We start from the raw sequence: 24628 nt of genomic DNA on the forward strand, positions 1-24628 counted from the left end.
TGCTGCCCTACCTACCGCGCAATATCACGTTGTCGCTGTCCCTCCTGCGGCATGCTGGGAGTTGTAGTCTGTTGTTCTGTCTCTACTCACAGAGAAAGATGGAACAGAACTACTAGGCCCAGATTGCTGAGCGCGGAGCGTGTTCTGCTTTTAGGTGTACCCCGCCAACAATCTGGACCAGCAAGACCCTGCATCCCGGAACAGGTGAGAAAGACTGCGCGCTGGGACTGGAGGTTGAGGTTCGGAATCGGGCCTTACCTCTGGGGTACTGTAAGGTAGCCCAGCCTGTTGTGTCAGAGTTTTCCGTCGGGGGAGTGGGGCGGTCGGGCCCAACTAAGTGGCCGTTAATGCTTTTGGACACTTCCAAACTTCACCCTTGTACTTTTCCAAAGTCCTCAATATGCTTAGCTCCCACGTTACTCCTGCTGTGAGGACCGCCCCGTGCCCCTCCTCCCCCCCGTCCTCCAAGTTATTCTTAGCAGAACACCTGCAAAATCTCAGAGCTTCTGTAAAGACTCAGGATGTCCAGTCCTAGTGCTGCAGACTACATGTCCAGATCGCTCGTGGGCTTTAGTCCCAGTTCTCTGAGGCGAACTTCAGACCCCGGCCAGCCTCTCCACCTCCTACCAGGGGAGGCCTGCGTGCTAGATTGGCTCTCCTTCTGCTCAGCTGCCTTCTGAACCTCCAAGGCCTCAGATTAACGTCTGTATGATGGAGTGCTTTAAAAAGGGTCCTTCCAGCCCCTAGTGCTGAGGTGCTTTGCTCTGTATCTCCCCAAACCTTGTGCACACAGCCTTGAAGACATAAGGAATTCAGTTTTAACTGCTTCACTTTAAGATCTGTTGGGTGTCAGTAACCCAAATATTCGTTTAGTTCTCTCCATGGGAACTACTTACAAGCTTTGTCCACCACAGGGTAGGGCATTCTGGATCAAGTTGGGAGGTGGGTTTTGGTATGATAAGGGGAGCTGCCACCATGCATCCTTTGGTACTTGCCCCTGCAGGGAGTGCTTGATGCCCCCTCCCTATGCCACCCCCATGATGCCCCTGTCCCGGTGGCTGAGATCTGTGGGGGTCTTCTTGCTGCCAGCCCCCTGCTGGGTACCCCAGGAGAGATGGCTATGTTCCCTACGGAGGCCTTCTCTGGTGCATTGGTACCCAGCCCTGGGGTCCTGGCATGGTGCCCGCTGCTGGTGCCAAGTGTGGACAAATGAGCTTCGGTGAGTGTGGTTGAGGTGAGGGGCCTTGGGGAGGGAAATGTGGGATCAGCCTTTTCATTTGTCTTTCCATTCCTCAGAACATTTTGCTCCTCTCTCAGAATGAATGGAGACCAGAAATCTAATGCTTATGCCCAAGAGAAGCAGGATTTCATCCAGCACTTCTCCCAGATTGTCAAGGTGCTGACTGAGGATGAGTTAGGGCACCCAGAGACAGGAGATGCCATTGCCCGGCTGAAGGAGGTAAGAGATTCATGACTTAAGGAAGCCAGTCCTTTTCATTTTGCACAGGTGTGCAATTGAGCTGTGGTTTGGGGGCGACTTTTGACAGGTGAAGACTTTCACTATGTACTTATTTAGCCCATCAACTTGACTTCAGCTCTGTAGAGAGTGGACCATCCAAACTGCTTTGCATGGGAGTGGAGGTCTTGAACCTGGCAAATCTTTTGGTTTTGTATCATTGTAAAATACTACTTTGGCAGGCAAACATCAGAGAAGGAAGTTCAAGATTGTCTTCTTGAGCCCTAAGGAAAAGTTGTTGTTGTTGTTGTTTTTAGCTGTAATGTCACTTCTGGTTTTCTGGGGGTTAATTAGTCTCACAGACTTTTCTCAGCTGGCTTTGAACCATGATCCTAAGATCTCAGCCTCCTGAGTAGCTAGGATTACAGGTATGAGCCATTGGTGCCTGACTAGAAAGAATTTTTTAGCTAGGTATGTATGGTGACACATTCTGTAAGTTCAGAACTCAAGAGGCGGAGGCAAAAAGATCATGAGTTTGAGGCCAGCCTGGGTTACATAGCAAGACCTGGTTTTGTTGTTGTTGTTTAAAACAACAACACAAAAACAGTAGGATGTCAGTCACCTGCAGCCCCAGCTTCTCAGGAGTAAAAGGAGATAAAAAGGATTATAGTTCAAGGCCAGGTGAACCAAAAATTAGGAAAAATCCATTACAAAAAACAAACCAGGGCCTGGTGCTGGTGACTCACACCTGTTATCCTAGATACTCAATAGGCTGAGACCTCAGGATCAGAGTTCAAACTAGCCCAGGCAGGAAAATCCTTTAAACTTTTCTTCTTTTTTTTTTTTTTTTTGGTCGGTCATGGGGCTTGAACCTCTGGGCCTGGGAGCTTTCCCTCAGCTGTTCAGCTCAAGGCGAGCGCTCTACCACCTGAGCTACAGCGCCACTTCCCCTTTAAACTTTTTTTTTTTTTTTTTTTGTCGGTCGTGGGGCTTGAACTCTAGGCCTGGGAGCTGTCCCTCAGCTCTTCAGCTCAAGGCGAGCACTCTACCACTTGACCTACAGCGCCACTTCCGGTTTTCTGGTGGTTTATTGGAGATAGGAGTCTCACGGTCTCTCCTGCCCGGGCTGGCTTTGAACCGAGATCCTCAGATCTCAGCCTCCTGAGTAGCTAGGATTACAGGCGTGAGCCACCAGCGCCCGGCCCCCTTTAAACTTTTAAGTAAGCACCAAAAATCTGGAAGTGGATTGGTGGTTCAAGTGGTAAAGCACTAGTCTTAGGTGGAGAAGCTCAGGGACAATGTCCTAATCCTGAGTTCAAACCCCTGGACAGGTTAAAAAAAGCTGGTCTCAGTGCTGAGATTAATGGATCATGGTTTGAAGCCAGTCTGGGCTGGAAACTCTGTGAGATTTTTTTTTTTTGGTCGGTCGTGGGGCTTGAACTCTGGGCCTGGGCGCTGTCCCTCAGCTCTTCAGCTCAAGGCAAGCGCTCTACCACTTGAGCTACAGCGCCACTTCTGGTTTTTCTGGTGGTTTATTGGAGATAGGAGTCTCACAGTCTCTCCTGCCCGGGCTGGCTTTGAACCGCGATCCTCAGATCTCAGCCTCCTGAGTAGCTAGGATTACAGGCGTGAGCCACCAGCGCCCGGCTGAGATTTTTTTTTTAAGTTTTTATTGCTATTGCAATGGTGATGTACAGAAGGTTTACAGTTACAGAGTGCATTTTTTTCTTTTTTTGGGTCTGGTCGTGGGGCCTGAACTCTGGGCCTGGGCACTGTCCCTCAGCTCTTCAGCTCAAGGCTAGCACTCTACCACTTGAGCCACAGCACCACTTCCGGCTTTTTTCTTTTTGCTTATGTGGTGCTGAGGAATCGAACCCAGGGCCTCATGCATGCAAGGCAAGTGCTCTACCACTGAGCCACCTTCCCAGCCCGTTGTTGTTTGTTTTTGTCGGTCGTGGGGCTTTAACTCTGGCCTTGCACTCTTCAGCTCAAGGCGAGTGTTCTACCACTTGTGCCACAGCACCACTTCTGGTTTTTGAGTGGTTTATTGGAGATAAGAGTCTCACAGACTTTTCTGCTGGGGCTGGTTTTGAACCATGATTCTCAGATCTCAGCCTCCTGAGTAGCTAGAATTACAGTGAGTGGCCCTGGCTTGGGGCCTCATGTTTAGTACAGGTTTTTCATTTGCAGATGGGTTGAACCCTGTGTGGTGCAAAGTAAGAATTGGTGGGAAAAGGGAAGTCGGATGAGCAGTGACCTGAGCAACTAGTGTTTACTGAGTTTTCTTTGAGTTCTGGGTTTGGGTACAGGACTTAATCTTCACTATGGAGGCTTTAAACTTAATAGGGAATACCATATAAATGTCAGCTAGGCATTGGGGAACTCTAGCTGGGCTTCAGGACTCAAGAAGTCAAGATGGTTGCAATTTTGGGAGCTCCCTGCAGGGGTCCTGGAATTAGGAAGGATGAAATAGATGATGGCTGAGAGGGAGGAGGGATCGGAAAATCTGAGCTAACTGTCCTGTGGACCTGTTCTCCTGCCCCTCTCCCCTTGCTCTATCTAGGTCTTGGAGTACAATGTCATTGGAGGCAAATACAATCGCGGGTTGACGGTGCTGGTAGCATTCCAGGAGCTGGTGGAGCCAAAGAATCAAGATGCTGACAGTCTCCAGCGGGCCCTTACTGTGGGCTGGTGTGTGGAACTGGTGAGAGGGCTGGAGAAGGGCAGCACAAGTTTCCTAAAGTGGGAGTTTCTTGGGAGAAAAGATGGGCCCCAAACTTGTTTGTTTGTTTGTTTTTTATTTATTTATGTTGGTTGTGGGGCCTGCACTCTGGGCCTGGGCCCTGTCCCTCAGGTCTTCAGCTCAAAGCTAGCATTCTATCATTTGAGCCACAACGCCACTTTTGGCTTTTTCTGCTTATGTGGTGCTGAGGAATTGAACCCAGGGCTTCATGTATGTGAGGCAAGCACTCTACCACTGAGCCACCGTTCCAGCCCTCCAAACTTGTTTTATTACCTCTTGTGTCTCTAGTGTACAATAGGCAAATTTAGGCAGAATGGATTAAAGGGTCAACCAATGAGGGGAACTTCCTTTGCCTCCCCCCCCCCCCCCCCCCCCCCCCGCCTCCGTGCCAGTACTGGGACTTGAACTCCGAGCCTTTAGCCTTTTTTATTCAGGTCTGGTATTCAACATTTGAGCCATAGCTCCACTTCTGGCTTTTTGGTGGTTAATTGGAGATATGAGTCTCATGGACTTTGTTGCTCAGGCTGGCTTTGAATGGGGATCCTCCTCAAATCTCGGCCTCCTGAGTAGCTCAGATTACAAGTGTGTGCCACCTACACCTGTTTTTTTTTTTTTTTTTTTTTTTTTGCCAGTTGTGGGGCCTGGGCGCTGTCTGTCAGCTTTTCAGCTTAAGGCTAGTGCTCTACTACTTGAGCCACAGAGCTCCTTCCGGCTTTTTCTGCTTATGTGGTACTGAGGAATCAAACCCAGGGCCTCATGCATGCAAGGCAAGCACTCTACCACTGAGCCACCTTCCCAGCCCCCCAGTGTTTTTTTTTTTAAATTAGAATTTGGCAGAGCAGTGTTGGCTCTTTAATCTCTTTAATCTTTAAGCACAAAAGGGACAGTCCTTGGTTCTAAAGCAAAACTAGAGAACTGGCAATTGTTTTAAACTTAAATTCTCTAAATAGGTGAACAAATGCAGCAGTGGTACTCATTAAACATCATTAAAAAATCATCATTAAACTCCTTAAACAGAACTATACTACTTCTGGGTGGGATGGGAGGGAAAAACAGGAAGAAAAAAAAAACCCTTAAATTCTCTATATTTTTCCCCCCAGTCCTGGGACTTGAATTCAGGGCCTGCGCACTGTTCTTGAGCTTCTTTTGAAGCTCACCTTGAGCACTCTACCACTTGAGCCACAGCACCACTTCTGGCTTTTTCTGTTTATGTAGTAGAATTGAACCCAGGGCTTCATGCATGTGAGGAAAGCACTCTACCACTAATCCAAATTCCCAGCCCTTTCTAATTTTTTTTTGGCCGGTCATGGGGCCTGAACTCTGGACCTGGGTGCTGTCCCTGAGCAATTCAGCTCAAGACTAGTGCTCTACCGCTTGAGCCACAGTATCACCTATGGTTTTTGAGTGGTTTATTGGAGGTAAGAGTCTCAGGGACTTTCCTGCCTAGACTGGCTTCAAACTGTAATCCTCAGATGTCAGTTTTAGGATTACAGGTGTGAGGCACTGGCCCAGATGCAATTGACTTTTCAGAAAGTCCTGGCCAGTGCTTAGTGCTAGTCTTGTGAAAAAAAGCTCAGGAACAGTGCCTAGGCCCTGACTACAAGCCTCAGGACTGGCACCAAAAAAAAAAAAGTTCAGGCCAGTTGTTTGCTAGGGTACCTCACAATTTAATCTGTATTTCTCTGATTTTGGTAATGTGTATTTCCCATCATTTTGTCACATTTACCCTAGAAGGTTATTATATATACATACATACATACATACATACATACATACATACATACATGTGTGTGTGTGTTTTGGGTAATACTATGGTTTTGAATTCAGAGCCTTGTACTGCTAGGCAAGCTCTCTACCAATTGAACCACATTCTTAGCCTTTTTTTTTTTTTGGCTGTGGTTACTTTTTGGGTAGAGGCTCTTGTTCTTTGTCCTGGGCTGGTCTGAGACTCAGATCTTCCTACTTGTACTTCTTGCATAGCTGGAATTAACATGTGTAGACTACATACCTGGCTTATTTGTTGAGATGGATGCTCACCAATGTTTTGTCTGAGTTGGCTTTGAACTGAGTTGCTGAGTAACTGAGTACAAGCATGTACCACCATGTCTGGTTAGGGAGGTTCCGTTGAAAACATCTTCCCAGTTCTGAGTTACACCCTATAGTTGCTCATTTAATTTATATTACTGGGACTCTGGCTCTGATACTTTTGTAGGGGTTCTGAATAAAGGAAAATGTGGGTGGGGCTAGAGTTAGTACCAGGGGCAAGGGAAGTTGAGGGAGGGGCAATGGGATGGTTTCCCTTGAAGAATATCTTTGAGTATTGGTGGCTGAAATTAAAGTCCACTTGACGTTTAAGTATTTGTGGGTATATGGTTCAAGGAGAGCACCAGTGAGGAAACGCTGGGCATGAGCAGGATGCCTGTCCAGTGCTAGACTGTACATGCTTGATATATTTCCCCAAAACACCACCCAGCTTTCACTACTGACATGCTACCTTTCAACCAATCTCAATTTTCACTTTGTCACTTAAATGAAGCACATTGTTACCTTGCATTTGCTTTTTGGGTCCAGTCATGGGGCCTGAACTCTGGGCCTGGGCACTGTCCCTCAGCTCTTCAGCTCAAGGCTAGCACTCTACCACTTGAGCCACAGTGCCACTTCCGGCTTTTTTTCTGCTTATGTAGTGCTGAGGAATTGAACCCAGGACCTCATGCATATGAGGCAAATACTCTACCACTGAGACATGTTCCCAGCCCCCAGCAATTTAATTTTTGTGTGTGAAATTTGATTTTTGATTTATTATTTTGTGGATTGGATGAGCTATGTAATGCACAGGAAAAATTTAAAATTTTTGTTGGTCTAGTTGGGCGATGGTGGCTCACGCCTGTAATCCTAGGTACTCAAGAGGCTGAGATCAGAGGATAGAGGTTCAAAGCCAGCCTAGGCAGGAAAGTCATGAGACTCTTATCTCTAGTTAACCAACAGAAAACCAGAAGTGGTGGTGTGGCTCAAGTGGTACAGTGCTAGCTTTGAGCTGAAGAGCTGAGGGACAGTGTCCAGGCCCCTGAGTTCAAGCCCAGGACTGACAAAAAGAAAAAAAAAATTGTGAACTTTGTTTTGATTTTTTTCTTTTATTAATTTGATTGTGCTTGGTCAAAACCATGTATAATAAATCCACGAATCATTCTGGCTTTTTTTTTGGGGGGGGGGGTGGTCATGGGGCTTGAACTCTAGGCCTGGACGCTGTCCTTGAGCTCTTCAGCTCAAGGCTAGTGCTCTACCACTTGAGCCACAGTGCCACTTCCAGCCTTTTCTGTTTATGTGAGGAATTGAACTCAGGGCCTCATGCATGCGAGGCAAGCACTTTACTGCTAAGCCACCTTCCCAGCCCCTCCTCCCCCTTTTTTGAATGCTTAATTGGAGATAAGAGTCTCACAGACTTTCCTGCCCAGCTGGCTTCAAACCACGATCCTTGGATCTCAGCCTTCAGAGTAGCCAGGATTACAGGTGTGAGCCACCAATGCCTGGCATTGCCGTCACCTTTGAGAGAGGTGATGCGAGATGCGATGAGTGATAGTTTCAGGGGAGCCCTTCTACTACAAATAGTCACAGTGTGAGTAAACTGCCTTGTGTGAAAAACCCAGGTCTGTACCCTGCTCTGTGGGGTGAGGTCAGCCTTAAAGGCATAGGTAGATGCCTCCTTTCTTTGGGCTTGCATGGAATAGCAGCAGAGGTGTCAAATATCTACACCTTAGATGAGAGGAGTATAATCTGTTTCCTTAGCAGTATGGAGCACACAGGACCAGGATAGGGTGTAGTTTTCAAAACCTTGTCTTGGCCAGGTGCATTTGTGGGTGTGTACAGTACTTGGCTAGCTTTCATGAGAGCCTGAGTTATATTCCCAGCATGCAGAAGAAGCCAAGCAGCAGCACCAAACCCATGTCTTGAAAAGCTGTTTTTAAGGCATATGTAGCCTGACTGTAAGAAGCAAGTTTGGTGGTACATGCCTGTGTTGTTCAGAGAGTTCTATTGTGTTTAATAATCTCTTGATACTAGGGATAGTCTAGGGCAGATTAGAGGTGTGAGCAACTATTTTAATCATTTAACATGAAAATGAGTGTGTTTTAGTTCCATCTCCTCACCCCTGAATCCATACTGGGATTTGAACTCAAGGCCTTGTACTTGGCTAGCTTATGCTCTACCACTTGAATCAAGCCACTAGCCCAGCTTTTTTTTTTTTTTTTTTTCCGGTCAGTCCTGGGGCTTGACCTCAGGGCCTGGCCGCTATCCCTGAGCCTCTCTGTGCTCAAGGCTAGCACTCTATCATTGGAGCCATAGCACCACTTTCAGATTTTTCTGAGTAGTTTATTGGAGATAAGAGTCTCATGGACTTTGCTGCCTGAGCTGGCTTTGAACTACAGTCCTCAGATCTCAGCCTCCTGAGTTGCTAGAATTATGGTTGTGAGCCACTGTACCAGCTCGCCGTTTTTTGTTTTTTCGTTTTTTTTTGTCATGGGGCTTGAACTCTGGGTCTGGGTACTGTCCTTTAGCTCTTCAGCTGAAGGTGAGCGCTCTGTCACTTGAGCCACAGTGCCACTTCCAGTTTTGTGGTGGTTAATTGGAGTTAAGAGTCTCACAGATGGGGCTGGGAAAGTGGCTCAGTGGTGGAGCGCTTGCCTTGCATGCATGAGGCCCTGGGTTCGATTCCTCAGCAAAAAGAAAAAAGCTAGAAGTGGCTCTGTGGCTCAAGTGGTAGAGTGCTAGCCTTGAGCTGAAGAGCTGAGGGACAGCGCCCAGGCCCAGCGTTCATTCAGGCCCCATGACCAGACCCAAACAAACAAACAAACAAAAAGAGTCTCACAGACTTTCCTGCCTGGGCTGGCTTTGAACCTCTATCCTCAGATCTCAGCCTCCTGAGTAGCCAGGATTACAGGTGTGAGCCACTGGTGCTGGGTTTAGCCCAGCTTTTTGATGGTTAATTGGAAATAATAGTCTCTTAGATGTTTCTGTCTGGGTTGCCTTAAAACCAGGATTCTCCAGAGGTCTCAGCTTCTTGAGTAGGTAGGATCTTTTTTTTTTTTTTTTTTTTTTGGGTCCAGTCATGGGGCCTGAACTCTGGGCCTGGGCGCTGTCCCTCAGCTCTTCAGCTCAAGGCTAGCGCTCTACGACTTGAGCCATAGCGCCACTTCCGGCTTTTTTCTTTTTGCTTATGTGGTGCTGAGGAATTGAACCCAGGGCCTCATGCATGCAAGGCAAGCGCTGTACCACTAAGCTACCTTCCCAGCCCCAGTAGGTAGGATTATAGGCATGAGCTACCAGCACTTGATTCTGTCCCATTTGTTTTAGAGGGGAGCCTGATAGAAGAGGTCATGTACATTCTCACATTTCTACATTTTCTGTAACAGAAGTTCTTGGTGTCCCCATCCTGACCTTCTTTCCACCTCAGTGACCATCAGAAACAGCAGCTCTGAGAGAACGCATACGACCTGGGGGTCTTATTCTACTTTTCTTTCTTCTAGCTTCAAGCTTTCTTCCTGGTGTCAGATGACATCATGGACTCTTCCCTTACTCGCAGGGGACAGACTTGCTGGTATAAGAAGGTAATGTGGACGGGCAGGGAGCAGTGGGTGTGGGGACAGGTTATACAGCCCTGTTAAACTATCTTGGATAGTAGTTCTTGGTATGCATGTAGGCCAGAGAAAGATTACATGTTTTACATTGTGCCTCTAACAGCCGGGCATAGGTTTGGATGCGGTCAATGACGCTCTGCTCCTGGAAGCATGTATCTACCGCCTGCTGAAGTTCTATTGCCGGGAGCAGCCATACTATCTGAACCTCATTGAGCTCTTCCTGCAGGTAAGCTGCAGACTCAGGCCCAGTGTCAGAGGCTGCTCACAGTTCCCTTGGCCTCATCTGCTGGTTTCAGGGTGCAGGACTGGTAGGTTTTCCTGGAAAGGGAAATCAGGGAAGGTGACTGGAAAGGGTGATAGTAGTAATGGCAAGAAGGGCTCCTCTGTCCCTATATGATTGGGAGAAGCAATGAGAAAGGGCTTTGTGCAAGATTGTGGGCCTAGATTTTCTCTCCTTTCTTCTGCTTTTGTTTGTACTCAGTTGCCACCTGCTATGAGATGTTGTGGGACCTACATGTCAGCATTCGCCATATTTATAGAAAGCTTGCCTGATCCATCTTCCTCTTCTCTAGAGTTCCTATCAGACCGAGATTGGGCAGACCCTGGACCTCATTACAGCTCCCCAGGGCCATGTGGATCTTGGCAGATACACTGAGAAACGGTAAGGGTCAGTGTGAACCATAACTGAATGGTAAGAGGGGATTGAGGGTGGACATTTCCCTTCTGAGTCATTTATATTCTCCTACTCAGGTATAAATCTATTGTCAAGTACAAGACAGCCTTCTACTCCTTCTACCTGCCCGTTGCGGCTGCCATGTACATGGTGAGTCAGCATCTGCACTCTCCTGGCTCTACCCACATGGGTTTTGGGACAGGAAGACACAGTAGACCACTTGGACAATCCCACTGAATGACTGTGTGACCTTGAACAAAACACTTAATCCCTCTGGGTCTGTCTGCTGTGCTATAGGAAGGGATAAAATTCCTGCCCTACAAGACTGTATAATTAGCTGAGGCCAGGCAAATGAAAATGCTTGGTTCTTAATAAGGGAACAGTGATTCCTGCATCTGAACTGGGATGGATTGCGAAGAAGCTAATTCAGGCTGAGAGGGAAAAGCATGGGTTCAAAGGCAGCCAGTGGGATTGGCTGTTTACTCTCAACTCATTTCTTCAAGTGAGTTCTTTCATCCTGAAAGGTTTGAGGTGGTAAAAAGATCTGGAAGTAATCAGGCACTGGTGGCTCATGCCTGTAATCGTAGCTACTCAGAAGGCTGAGATCTGAGGATAGAGGTTCAAAGCCAGCCCAAGCAGGAAACTCTGTGAGACTTTTTTTTTTTTTTTTGTCGGCCGTGGGGCTTGTACTCTGGGCCTGGGCAGTGTCCCTCAGCTCTTCAGCTCAAGGTGAGCGCTCTACCACTTAAGCTACAGCGCCACTTCCTGTTTTCTGGTGGTTTATTGGAGATAGGAGTCTCACAGTCTCTCCTGCCTGGGCTGGCTTTGAACTGCGATCCTCATATCTCAGCCTCCTGAGTAGCTAGGATTACAGGCGTGAGCCACCAGCGCCCGGCTTTGTGAGACTCTTATCTCCAATTAACCACCAGAAAACCAGAAGTGGTGCTGTGGCTCAAGTGATAGAGTGCTTGCCTTGAGCTGAAAAGCTGAGGGAAAGTGCCCAGGCCCAGAGTTCAAGTCTTACAACCAGCAAAAAAAAAAGATCTGGAAGTGGATCAGACAAACAAGGAAAGTGAGGGCCTTTGGAATTCCAGGATGGCTTAGCCAAAGATAAGTGGGATAGAGGCTGCTGGACTGTTGATTAGGACTTTGTAATTCATGGGACTAAGTCTGTCTCATAGAGGAAGCAGTTGGGAAGGTGATGATATTTGTGGGTTTGCCTTCTTACTTCTTGCCTTGTAGGCAGGCATTGATGGAGAGAAGGAACATGCCAATGCCAAGAAGATCCTGCTGGAGATGGGAGAATTCTTTCAGATCCAGGTAGGAAGGCTCAATGCAGTGGCACAGAACCATAGCAATTTCCTCTCCTACCTGCAAATTTCTTCATTCCTCCTTTTGTGCTTCCTGTCCAGGATGATTACCTTGACGCCTTTGGGGATCCCAGTGTGACGGGAAAGATTGGCACTGATATCCAGGACAACAAATGCAGCTGGCTGGTGGTTCAGTGTCTGCAACGGGGCACTCCAGAACAGCGCCAGATTTTGCAGGTGCTCAAGATAGGCCTGGCAGTCCCTTAGCTAAGAGAGGGCTAGGGTGGTGGTTCTCAATTATGATGGTTTTTGTCTCCTGGTGAACATTTGGCAATGTTAGAATTTAGAGTGTGAAGCTGGGCGACCGTGGCTCACACCTGTAATTCTAGCTACTCAGGAGGCTGAGATCTGAGGATTATGGTTCAAAGCCAGCCCAGGCAGGAACGTCCATGGGACTCTTATCTCCAATTAACCACCTGAAAACCAGCTCAAGTAGTGGAGCGCTCACCTTGATCTGAAGAGCTGAGGGACAGCGCCCAGACCGAGTTCAAGCCCCACAACCAACCAAAAATAAAATAGTGTGCATGTGCTAAAGGTTACTAGATAATAGAAGGCTAGGGATGATGAGAAACATCATAGAACATACAAAACAGTTCCCCAAATAATCATGTGGCTTGAAGTGTCAAGTTTGAGAATCACCAGAGTAGAAGCAGCTGGAGCTGAGACAATATCTGAACATTTGGGATGGAGGAGAGGAGACTGGGAGTTGGTAGTTGGAGACAGAACTGGATGTGGCATTCAGGAGGCTGAGGCAGGATGGATGATCTTGAATTTGAAGCCAGCCATATAGCAATATCTATCTAAAAGCAAAAACAATAAGCCGGGCACTGGTGGTTCCCTGGCCTGTACTCCTAGTCATTCAGGAGGCTGAGATCTGAGGATCGCGGTTCAAAGCCAGCCGGGGCAGGAAAGTCCGTTGAGATTCATCTCCAATAAACCACTAGAAAAGTGGTGCTGTGGTTCAAGCGGTAGAGCGCTCGCCTTGAGCTGAAGAGGGCAAGGACAGTGCCCAAGCCCAGAGTTCAAGCCCCACCACCGACCAAAAAGCAAACAAAAAACGAAACAACAACAAAAAAACTATTTGGAGGCAGAGATGGAGTGAGAGGTGGGCTTTGGAGATGTTCTAGAATATCTAGATGAGAGACCAGAGTGGTCCTGGGGCCGCTGGAGAGTTAATGCAATTTTCCTGTCGCCAACTCCTTTCAGGAAAATTACGGGCAGAAGGACGCCAAGAAGGTGGCTCAGGTGAAGGCACTTTACGAGCAGCTGGACCTGCCAGCTGTGTTCTTGCAGTATGAGGAAGACAGTTACAGCCGCCTTATGAGTCTCATCCAGCAGTACGCTGCACCCCTGCCATCTGCCATCTTCTTGGGGCTAGCCAACCAGATTTACAAGCGGAAAAAGTGACCTAGAGACTGCAAGGGCTGGGAGGGAGCGCTCTCAATAAATTATTGTCCAACCTTCCTGTCATTTTTGTTCTTGCTCCAGCCTGGAGTCTCACCTTGTCCAGATTGGGGGTGGTGTGGCAGGGGCCAGGGGAATGCATGAGTGGTGATTGGACGATGTCTGGACCACTAGCTGGGCCTTGGCGCCGGAAGCCCCTTGGGACTTGAAACTGAGCTGGGTCTGGTGTGTGTGTGTGGGGGGGGGGGGGGGAATACAAGCGTGACGTCAAGTCCCGGGGGCGGGCCTTGGTTAAGCCACGCCCGTGCGTGAAGGGGTGCGGCTGCGCAGGCGAGTGGGTTGTTCAGGTGCCCCTCCCCTCCGCGCTGTCCCCCGCCGGGCGGGGACCGAGGGAACCGCTGATCATCCCTAGGCCGGAGCGGTCCCAGGACCCTGGTATGGAGGGCTCGGTCTGTGGGTGTGGATGGATGGAACAGGACCTCGGGATGAGGCAGGAGAGGGGAGCGGTAAAACGGAATGGAGAAGGGGTGGGTGGTGGCTGGAGGATAGAGGCGTTAAGAATGGGTGGCTAGCCCTTGTGAGTGGGGTAAGGGTGCCCCAACCCCGCAGGCAGGTGGGAGCCTGCTGCAGACCTTGAGGGGCGGCCCGCGGACGCAGCTGACCAGACGGAAGCTCCTTCCGCCGCCCCTTGCCCGCATGAACGAGCCAGACCAGCCAGCGCCTTGCTCATCTCCTTTCACAGCACCTGGGCGGGGTTTCCTTTGGCTTCTTCCTCTGGGAGCAAGTGGTAGAATGGATGGCAAGGGTTAAATTGCTGCGGAAAGGATTCGGGGTTCTGTTCCAGACCCCATCCTCTTCCAAGCTCCGCACCCCTACGGAGATTCAGAGCGCAGCCGCATTCTCTGACCCTCCCTTCTCTGTTCCCGAACGGGAAGGGGGGGGGCGGGTAACAGACGACTCCACCTGCAAATACCGCAGTGGAAACTAATGGCCAGTCGATGGCGATTTGCATTTCATTTAAATATCCCCCAAAGCAGCCTGAGCCTTCCCAGGCCGTCAGTCACCTCGGTGTCCTTTCTGTGGCCCAAAGCCTCACTGGATGGGTTTCACCCGTGTCTTCTAGGTCTGCGTCTGCGTTGCCAGGTAGGTGGATGTAAGAGGCCCAATCCTGGTTCTCTGGAGGCCATTCCATCGCCGCCAGCACCATGCTGTCCCCTCAGAGAGCTTTACTCTGCAACCTCAACCACATCCACCTCCAGCACGTCTCCCTAGGCCTGCACTTGTCCCGCCGTCCAGAGCTACGGGAGGGGCCTCTGAGCACGCCACCTCCCCCGGGAGACACCGGCGGCAAGGAGGGCAGGGGGCCCTGCAGCGGGGTCCTGGTGGATGCCAACTCCAATAGTCCAGCTGTGCCCTGCCGGTGCTGCCAGGATCACGGGCAAAGCCTAGAAAACCGGCAGGACCCTTCGCAGGAGGAGGAAGGGGCGGCTTCTCCCTCCGACCCGGGCTGCTCCTCCTCTCTCAGTTCCTGTTCAGATCTTAGCCCCGATGAGTCCCCCATCTCAGTCTACTCTCGGGAGCTGCCTGGCGATGACATCCACCCTGAGCCCAGCATCGTCCCTGTGGAGCAGGGCTCCTCACTGGCCTCAGCAGGCCCTGGTACTTGCTCCCCGGACAGCTTCTGCTGTTCTCCGGATTCTTGCTCCGGAGCTTCCTCTCCGCCTGGCCCTGGCTTGGACTCGAACTGCAACGCCCTGACCACCTGCCAGGACCTTCCTTCCCCAAGCCTGGAGGAAGAGGAAGAGAGTGGGGAGCAGGATCTCCCTACCTCCGAGCTCTTCGAGACAGAGGACGGGAAAATCGACGCTGGGAAAACAGAGCCCAGCTGGAAAATAAACCCCATTTGGAAAATTGACACAGGAAAAACAGAAGGTGGGTGGAAAGTCTCTGAGAACAATAACTCGGATCGGAAAATCAACGGAAATACTAACTCTAGCAGGAAAATCGAAGCCGGGAAATTCGACTCCTGTTGGAACACCAACACAGGAAAAACTGATTCTGGCCCGAAAATAGATGCAGGGAAAATCGATGGGGAATGGAGAAGTGACGTCAGCGAGGAGCCGGTGCCCCACCGGACAATCACGTCTTTCCATGAACTGGCTCAGAAGCGCAAGCGGGGCCCGGGGTTACCCCTAGTGCCACAGGCGAAGAAAGATCGGAGCGACTGGCTTATAGTCTTCTCTCCAGACACCGAGCTTCCCCCAACCGGGACGCTGGGCGGGTCCTTGGCAGCTCCCCGGGAAGTCACCACCTTCAAGGAACTCAGGTCTCGCAGCCGGGCCCCGCCCCCGCCAGTCCCGCCTCGAGACCCCCCCGCTGGCTGGGCCTTGGTCCCGCCCCGCCCCCCGCCCCCGCCCGTGCCTCCCCGGAGGAAGAAGAACCGACTTGGGCTGCAGCCCATCGCGGAGACGCCTCCCGAGGAGGGCAGGGCAGTCAGCCCCGCGGCTGGCGAGGAGGCCCCAGCCGCCAAGGAGCCCGAGGAGGCCGTCAATCAAGCCCGCAGCGAGGGTAAGAGGCGGAAACACCGAGCAGGAGGAGGGCTGGGCTTCGGCCTCGCCCACGCCTCCGACGGCTTCAACCCCGCCTCCAGTCTCCCCACCTTTCTGTGTCACCCATCCACCCCACCCCTCTACCGGGGAGCGCTCCGGGAAAGGGAAGCTGGGCGGGTCACTGGGTTACAGGACTAATTCTTTGCTCCTCTTTCTCCCGCTCCTCCTTGCCTGGCTGCCCGTCCTGCTGCCCTCCTTCCCCTCTGCGCCTGGCTCCGCCAATCCTGCCTGCAGCGGGTCCCCTCTTCCTCCCTCGGCCCCCGGTTTTCCGGTTCTCGGCCGACGGGCGCCCCCTGTTGGAGGGTGGAGGCGCGGGCGCAGCTGGGTCCCTGCTACTGGCGCGGCTGGCCGGGTGGCCCAGCACTGGGCTGCGCCTGTTGGGGGCGCCGAGTCCCCAAGAGGAGCAGTTGCTGCCTGTCCGCCTGTCCCCAGTGGGAGCCTATTCGCCTCCTACTCGGGGGGCCCTGCCCTGCCTGGCCAGCCCCGAGCTGGCACTGCTGCTGTCCCCGCTCTTTCCCAGAAGTAGCACCTTTCCCGCCGCGACTTCCCCACCCCGCCAGGTGCCCGCCCCCCCGCTGCCACCACCACCTCGTCCGCCGAAGGCCACTCGCTGGACCAGGAGCCCACCGTCTGCGCCCAGGCTACGTAAGACGGACCCGGGCAAGCCCGGCAGGCCACGCCTCAGGCGGGTCGCCCCGCCCATTCCAAGGCCCCTTGCGTCCTGGCTCAGCCTCCGTTTTAGTTTTTTTCCCCCCTCTGAGGTGCCTGGCTAACTCCTCCTCTTCAACTCTGGCTAGTCCTGGGGAGTCTGGCCTTGCTTCGCCGGCTAGGGGTAGGGAGGGTTGCTGCTCTTGCCGTTGCGCGGCCCAGCACTTCTTTTTCTAAGCTCACCCCGGGTATAGTGGATCCGGGCTCACCTGGCCTCCATGCCCACTCGAGAGCCCTCGGCTGGTGTAGTTCGGGCTTGACTGGCGTCAGTCTGGATGAAGCTCCCTGGAGCTCATTGGCCCAGTGGGTTCTGGCCACGCCCTCAGAAGTTCCGCCCCACGTGGGACGGAGCTGGCGCCCTCCCGGGGCCAGAGAGTGAGCCGACCCGGGTCTCCTCTTTCCAGCTTTCCGACCTTTGGGTCTCACCTCCCTTTGACTCTCCCATTCCCGTCTGTCTGTCTTTCCATTGGTTGAGGCCCTCCACGTGTTCCCTGGGGCTGGTGGGGGTGGGGGCACCTGAGTCAGAGCGTGGGCTGCTTCTCGTCCCCTCGCCAGTCATCTCCCGCCTCTGCTGGCGGGGCGGGGCGGAGCGCGGACGGGCTCTGCTGCCACAGGACTTCTGGATCTCGGAGGAGGTGGGGGCTGAGCCTTGAGGAAGTCACTGGGAATCGAGGCGGAAGGCGGCGGGTGCTGGGATGTGTGGCCAAGTCCCCTCTGGGGACCAGGTGGGGCCTCTCAAGGCTCCCTGCGGCTCTGCTGCCCAAGACCCTTCGTGGCTTAGGGACGCCGGAAGCCCCCAGAAGATGTGCGGAACCGGGCGTCCTGGGGGTAACCCTTGGTAAGTAAGCAGTCACTGCGTTCCTCTCCCTGATCCAGTTCGTAGTTCCTGGTCTTTCTCTGGTGTTCCCGGGGCCCAGCGGCTGTGGATGGCAGAAGCCCAGAGTGGGACTGGCCAGCTGCAGGAGCAGAAAAAAGGTAGGCAGGCCACCCTGACTCCTGCCCCTTACCTAGGGGCTTTAAGGCTCACACTCCATAAACCCGCCAGGCTCTCCACGTTCTTTGACCCTATGGGGTCGAGGGTAGGGACCTGCGGCTTTGATGTGTCTTTCCTTTCTTAGGTCTCCTGATAGCCGTCAGTGCTTCCGTGGATAAAATCATCTCGCACTTTGGAGCTGCCCGGAACTTGGTTCAGAAGGTGAAGATGGCTGGAGGATGTTGGGATTTGGAGCTTAATATAGCTCTGGGGTAAGGAAATATTTAGTGGGCCATGGCTAAGATGTATCTTTGGATTCATTTGCGTTGCCCTGTCTCTAGGCCCAGTTGGGGGATAGCCGGCTGAGCCCTGATGTGGGGCACTTAGTGCTGACCACCCTCTGCCCTGCTCTCCACGCCCTGGTGGCAGATGGGTTGAAGCCTTTCCGGAAAGATCTTATCACTGGACAGCGTCGGAGCAGCCCCTGGAGCGTGGTGGAGGCATCCGTGAAGCCAGGTGAGCCCCGAGGGTGTGGGACCCTGCTGGAGCAGGGTTGGGCCCTGGCTGACCTCCTTCCCTGTCCTCAGGCTCCAGCAGCCCTTCCCTGGGATCACTGTATAGCCAGGTCAGCCGCCTGGCCCAGCTGAGCAGCAGCCGCAGTCGCTTCCATGCCTTCATCCTTGGCCTCCTCAAGTGAGTGGCCTTCTAGTCATGACCTCATGGAGCCATGGAACATTCTCTTCCAGAGAAGCCCTTCCTTCTTCCAGTTTTATGCTTTATCCCCCACCTAGCAGTCTATAAAGTCCTCCACCTTCCTGACCTTTTTTTCCCTCTTTTCTCTTCCAGCACCAAGCAGTTGGAGCTGTGGTTTTCCAGTCTCCAGGAAGATGCAGGTCAGAGAGTTAGGTGGGGTTTTGGGGTTAGGAGAGAAGGAAAGGAAGGGATCTCTTTTATTAATTCTCACTGATGCCAGAAGATCTTATTACTCTTTACCTTAAAGCTTTTCTGTGGGGTCCCATTGCTCTTGGGAGGAAAGACTTAAATCTTTGGGTAATTTGAACCTTCTTCCTTCATCTGCCTGTGGTCCAAGACTGTTAACATTCTTACTGTCTGGTTCTCTTTGCCCCAGGACCCTACTCAGGCCTTTCCTCCTAGAATAGGCTTCCTTGTCCCTCCTGATTTCTCATTTTCATTCCTCAGTGGGGCCTGTCTGCTCAGACAGATCAGCTCTCACTCTTTTTTTTCTTTTGCCGGTTGTGGGGCTTGAACTCTGGGCCTGGGCGCTGTCCTTCAGCTCTTCAGCTCAAGGCGAGCGCTCTACCACTTGAGCTACAGCACCACTTCTGGTTTTCTAGTGGTTTATTAGAGATAGGAATCTCACAGTCTTTCCTGCCGGGGCTGGCTTTGAATCATGATTCTCAGATTTCAGCCTTCTGAGTAGCTAGGATTACAGGCGTGAGCCACCGGCACCCGGCTGATACTTAGTTTTGTTTTGTTGTTGTTGTTTGCTTTTTGTCAGTCATGGGGCTTGAACTCAGCTTGAGCACTGTCCCTCCATTTTTCAGCTCAAGGCTAGTGCCCTACCAGTTGAGCCATAGTGCCACTTCCAGTTTTTTGGTGGTTTATTGGAGATATGAGTTTCACAGTTTTTCCTGCCTGGGCTGGCTTTGAACCTCTATCCTCAGATCTCAGCCTCCTGAGTCGCTAGGATTACAAGCCACCACTGGGGGCTGGCTTATACTGAAACTTAGTTGCTACCAGTTACTTTCCTTGTATCTCTCTCTGGAGGTCATGGTTCTACATGGATAGGAATGTGTCTGTCAGTTCTATTGTCCCATCTGTCTGCTTTTTTCCCTACATAGTAAGGCTTGGGAAGAGGTCCTCTAAGCCTGGGCTCAGAGCAGGGACTTATGCTGAGCTGTTTATTTTTTTTCCCCCTCCAGGCTTGCTGTCCCTCCTGTATCTGCCCACAGGATTCCTCTCCTTGGCAAGGGGAGGCTGCCCATCCTTGTCAACAGAGTTGTTACTCCTGCTGCAGCCCTTGTCGGTGCTCACCTTCCATCTGGACCTGCTCTTTGAGCATCACCACCACCTGCCCCTGGGCCCATCCCAGGCCCCTGCCCCTCCAGGCCCACCTCCAGCCCTGCAGCAGACTGTGCAGGCCATGTTGCACTGGGGGGGCCGGCTGGCCCAGAGTTTCCGGGGGTCTGCTGGGGAGGCTGCTCCTGACCCTTCAGCTGCCTCAAATGCTCCCACATCAGGCAGCTGGTGGGAACAGTTGACACAGGCCTCTCGGGTCTATGCCTCAGGGGGGACTCAGGGCTTCCCTCTGCCCCGGTGGGGGGCACCCAGGAATCATGAAACTGTAGCTGAGAGTACACAGGAGAGACCTCTGCCAGCAGAGCAAGCAGCGCCAGGAAGAGGCGTGTGGCTGGGGAGACTCTTCGGCGTACCTGGAGGCCTCACAGAAGCTGAGAGTGGAGCCTTTAAATCCAGGTGTGGGGGTATCTTGTCCCTTCTATGACCTTCTGCTCCCTCTCAGAATTTAGTAGCCTCATTTGAAAAACTAGAGACTCATGATCCTTTAGGTAAGAGGGTTTTTTCCTTAAAAATCTGGATTCAAAAAATGGTTGCTATTAGATGGCTACATTGTAGTGGTTATATGAGTACCTGTACAATGTTCCTAATTTTATCTCCTGCCTAATACTTGAAAATATATACTATCTGGGTCTTTAAAAAGAAATAAAAGGCTGGGCACCAGTGGTTCATGCCTGTAATACTGTCCATTCAGGAGGCTGAGAGCTGAGGATTGCTATTCGAAGCTGGCCTGGCAGAAAAGTCCTCATGAGACTCTTACCTTCAATTAACCTCTCAAAAACTGGAAGTAGTGCTCTGGCTCAATTGGTAGAGCGCTAGCCTTAAGCATAGAGAGGCTCAGAGACAGCTCTCAGGCCCTGAGTTCAAGCCCCACAACTGACAAAAAAAAAAAAAGGCAAGAAAAGTTGCTGACCTTTGTTCTAGGGGTTGACCCATTGGTCTCTTTAATGACTTAAGGTATTCTCTAGAGATTACTTGAGTCTGAGTCAGTACACTTAGGCATTGCTGATTCCATAGGTTTCATGTTTATGGGTGTTGTCCAACTTTGTTATCATTTTCCTGTGTCCTCCAGCTGCCACTGGGCCTTCAGCAGTGAACAACTCTTGATCTACTTAGAACCAGTCAGGGCCTTCAGCTTTTCTCCCTCCAAAGCCCTGTTTGTTTTTTTCTGGAGGTGGGTTACCTCTGTGACCCTATTATCTTTTCCTTCAGGAGACCATCTAGCTGGCTGCCCCCAACAGTGAGTGTATTGGCTCTGGTGAAGCGAGGGACACCTCCTGAAACTCCTCCTGAAGAGCTTGTGGCCTCAACAGCTAGCACAGTTCAGGCCCATAGGTAAGGGCTGGGAAGAATGTACCTCTGTGTAACTGTGTGTTTGGTTCTATTTGTGTGTTTCAGTATTTGCAGAGTGGACAGAGGATAGTGTAAAAGATTCTAGGCTTGGGCTGGGAAGGTGGCTCAGTGGTAGAGCGCTTGCCTTGCATGCCTGAGGCCCTGGGTTTGATTCCTCAGCATCACATAAGCAAAAAGAAAAAAAGCCAGAAGTGGGGCTGTGGCTCAAGTGGTAGAGTGCTAGCCTTGAGCTGAAGAGCTGAGGGACAGCGCCAGGCCTAGAGTTCAGACCCCATCACTGGACCCAAAAAAAAAAAAAAAAAAAAAGATTCTGGGCTTAAAATTTAAGACTGCTTAGTTTACTTTTCATCTTTCCTAGTTATTACTGTGTGGCAATTATTTTCCAAAGCCTTCATTTCTTTCCTCTGTAAAAAGTGGGTGTCAGGTGTGGTGGCACATGTCCCTAATCCTAGCACGCAGGAGGCTAAGGCAGGAAGATCCTGAGTTTGATAACAGCCTGGACTACACTGTAAGACTCTGGTTCAAGAATAGGGAGAGGGGTTGGAAAGGTGGCTCAGTGGTAGAGCGCTTGCCTTGCATGCATGAGGCCCTGGGTTCGATTCCTCAGCACCACATATGCAAAAAAAGCCGGGAAGTGGCGCTGTGACTCAAGTGGTAGAGTGCTAGCTTGGAGCTGAAGAGCTGAGGGACAGCACCCAGGCTCAGAGTTCAGGCCCCACAACCAACAACAACAACAACAAAAACCAGGGAGAGAGAAAACTTATAATACCTCAGTTACGATTACTGTGAAGATTAAACATTTATTTTTGGCATTTTGAGACAGGCTGGACTCAAACTCATCCTCCTCCTCCCGTAGCCTTGTGAGTGCTGGAATTACAAATGTGCCACTGTACTTGGTTAAACATATTGTTAAAAAGCATTTGACATATAACAGGTATGTGTACAGTGAAGGATTGTGTGTCCCTTTAGTGGAGACTCACACAATTTTGGCACCAGGGGCAACTTCTCCTTTGGGATAGTTTCTTTTGGTTTTTCTCACTCCATTGAATTAAGCTTCTCAATCTTTCATTCATGAAGTGCATTTAAGGTACTATTTGCCAACCATGCCGGGGAGGGAATATAAAAGTCAACATACCAGAGTTTTGCTCTCAAGGAACTTAAGAGTCCAGTGGAGATATCAATGAATAAGGAACAATTACAACTTAGTATGGTAAAAACTAGGAAAGGGAGGCCAACCCCTTTGGGACCATGTCATCAGGCTTAGGGACTGAGGAAACTCAGTGATAGAGTAAGGGTGTTCATCTGATAGGAAGAATGGAAGGTAAAGGCAGGGAAGACTAAGTTTAAGTATATGGAGGGGTCAGTGGTCCAGCAAGGGATCTGAGCTTTATCCATGATGTGCTTACTTGTGCTTTAGAAAGATCTGCGATTGCTCTGTGAGAATGAGTGTAGGTGGGGGTGGTGACCACGAGAAACTCATGGAAACTAGGTGCTTATTCACAGTCATCTAGAGAGGCTAGTGGATTAAACTAGGATGTTGGAAATTGAGTTGGAGAGACTAGATGGAGCAGTGGGTGATAACAAATATCTGACAAGCTTCAGTGACTGGATGTGAGGATTGAGATGCCTGAGTTAGCCAGGAGCAACTGAGTGAAAGTGAGCTCTGGTGGCTTATACCTGTAATCCTAGCTACTCTGGTTGGGATCTGAGGATCGCTGTTCAAAGCTATCCTGGCAGGAAAGTCCCTGAGACTTCAATAAACTACTCAGCAAAAGCTGGAAGTGGCACTCTGGCTCAGGTGGTAGAGTGCTAGCCTTCAGAGAAAAAGCTCAAGCCCAGCCCTGAATTCAAGACCCAGGATTGGCCCCCAATTTTTTTTTTAAAGTAGTTTGCATTAGTTTATGAAGTATCAAAATAAAGTGCAAATAAGCAGTTGAGAGGATCAACACATTGCCAGATGCAGATGGCACCCATGGTCCTTCTGAAGCCCAGCTGAATCACAGGATCACTCTATGAAGTTGAAGGGTGAATCCCAGGAACAGCCGGGCACCACACCTATCTTAATTCCAGTGTTTTCCTTTGGCTCCCCTTAGGGCGGTTCGGGCTCTCTGTGACCACACTGCTGCAGGACCTGGCCAGCTGAGTTTCCGGCGTGGGGAAGTGATGCGTGTGATCACAACAGTGGATGAAGACTGGCTCCGCTGCGGGCGGGATGGTGTGGAAGGGCTGGTGCCAGTGGGATACACCTCCCTTGTTCTCTAGGCCCAGGCTCCTTTTCTTTCCTTGTGTTCCCCTTCTGTTAGCTGGGACTGGAACGGCCCATGAACACATAATATGTAATTTAACCATCCCAGAAGCATTTTTTTCCTGTCTGCAAAATGGTATTTCTTCCCACATTTACTTCTAATATTTAAATTTTCCTTCTTCCCTTCATACTGACCTGTTAAGGTCAGATTTACTCTCCCAGATATATATAAAGGAATCCCCTCTATGCACCCTTTTCCTTTTTCCATCCGTGTATCTGCGAACTAGGATCTAGCCCTCCTCAATCTTCTTCATCCCTAAAGTGGCCTGTGCCAGTGCAGTATATGCCTTGGCCCCCAAGCCTAAAAGGGCCTGTAGTCTCCTTTCTCTGTAGGGACTCCTTTCCCATTCTGCTCATCCTTTGTTGCCTGTATTTATGATGTACTCATGCTGTGCTAGGTGCTGAATTCTTTAAACCTCAACACCCCTGGAAGGTGGACCTATGGTGTTGGTCTGCCTCTCTCCTCTGTCCCAATAAAGTATGGGAGTTGAATGTGTGTGTATATGACACTGTGGGTTTGATGACACAGGCTTATGGGGGAGGGGAGGAACATCCTTGTACCAGGAAATACCACATAGTATCTTCCTAGTCCAGGTGCATTGAATGTTCCCTGAAGAATGGGTAAATGGACTCTGCTTGGTGCATGAAATGTCACAACTGCTTTCTCTGCTGAGACTTGCTTTGTTCTGTTAGACTGATAGCCTGAGTAAATATGAGAGAAGGGAAATGTAAACTTTGAAGTAGTATTCAATAGATTCATTGGATTCTGAGGTGAAGGATTAGATATGCAAGAAGTGATCCTGTTCTACTTAGTATTGCCACTCTGCTATAATTTTAAGTAAAAGCAAAATAACTTGCGTCTATTACTGTTATGAGTTGGTAGAATTTCTTTTGAAATAATAAGAGCTACCATGTTACAGGGTTTGACAATGGGGTTGGGAGACACCAGAATGGGTTGTCTATAATCAGGTTAGAATAGGAAATTATACAGCAGGAACGTTAGGGAGACATGGAGACCTATGAAGTCAAAGGACTTTTCCTTTATCTTTGGGAACCAGAAGAGAAACTTTGAGGTGAAAATCTTAGATTTGGGGGGCTGGGAAGGTGGCTCAGTGGTAGAGTGCTTGCCTTGCATGCCTGAGGCCCTGGGTTCAATTCCTCAGCACCACATAAGCAAAAAGAAAAAAGCCAGCAGTGGCGCTGTGGCTCAAGTGGTAGAGTGCTAGCCTTGAGCTGAAGAGCTGAGGGACAGCGCCCAGGCCCAGAGTTCAGGCCCCACGACCGGACCCCAAAAAAAAATTTTTTAA

General features: G+C 50.6%; 2 protein-coding genes across 8 annotated transcripts; both read left to right on the forward strand.

The window, feature by feature from the left end:
* The first annotated feature begins 82 nt into the window (after positions 1-82).
* LOC138821636 (farnesyl pyrophosphate synthase) lies at positions 83-13332 on the forward strand. Of its 4 annotated transcripts, none has more exons than XM_070014078.1 (10): positions 83-204; positions 1297-1459; positions 4020-4160; positions 9719-9799; positions 9933-10055; positions 10402-10490; positions 10580-10652; positions 11745-11822; positions 11915-12049; positions 13079-13332. In XM_070014078.1, exons 2-10 carry the CDS (start codon positions 1319-1321, stop codon positions 13277-13279), a joined length of 1062 nt encoding a protein of 353 aa, XP_069870179.1. In that variant the 5' UTR covers positions 83-204; positions 1297-1318; the 3' UTR covers positions 13280-13332. The 4 variants fall into 4 exon arrangements, with proteins under 4 accessions (XP_069870179.1, XP_069870181.1, XP_069870178.1 ...); XM_070014080.1 differs by having other exon boundaries at positions 1318-1459; XM_070014077.1 differs by lacking the exon at positions 83-204 and adding an exon at positions 1001-1219 and having other exon boundaries at positions 1318-1459.
* Positions 13333-13601: 269 nt separating this feature from the next.
* LOC138821628 (AP-4 complex accessory subunit RUSC1) lies at positions 13602-23813 on the forward strand. 4 transcript variants are annotated; one of them, XM_070014063.1, is made up of 11 exons: positions 13603-13711; positions 14400-15844; positions 16120-16530; positions 17470-17568; positions 17712-17788; positions 17908-18082; positions 18154-18259; positions 18413-18459; positions 19510-20062; positions 20876-20998; positions 23110-23813. In XM_070014063.1, exons 2-11 carry the CDS (start codon positions 14482-14484, stop codon positions 23276-23278), a joined length of 3123 nt encoding a protein of 1040 aa, XP_069870164.1. In that variant the 5' UTR covers positions 13603-13711; positions 14400-14481; the 3' UTR covers positions 23279-23813. The 4 variants fall into 4 exon arrangements, with proteins under 4 accessions (XP_069870166.1, XP_069870164.1, XP_069870165.1 ...); XM_070014064.1 differs by lacking the exon at positions 16120-16530 and having other exon boundaries at positions 13606-13711; XM_070014066.1 differs by lacking the exons at positions 13603-13711; positions 14400-15844; positions 16120-16530 and adding an exon at positions 16668-17228.
* The last annotated feature ends 815 nt before the right edge of the window (positions 23814-24628 follow it).

Source organism: Dipodomys merriami, unplaced genomic scaffold, assembly GCF_024711535.1.
Source record: "Dipodomys merriami isolate MVZ:Mamm:240054 unplaced genomic scaffold, mDipMer1.0.p SCAF_92, whole genome shotgun sequence".
Lineage (NCBI taxonomy): Eukaryota > Metazoa > Chordata > Mammalia > Rodentia > Heteromyidae > Dipodomys > Dipodomys merriami.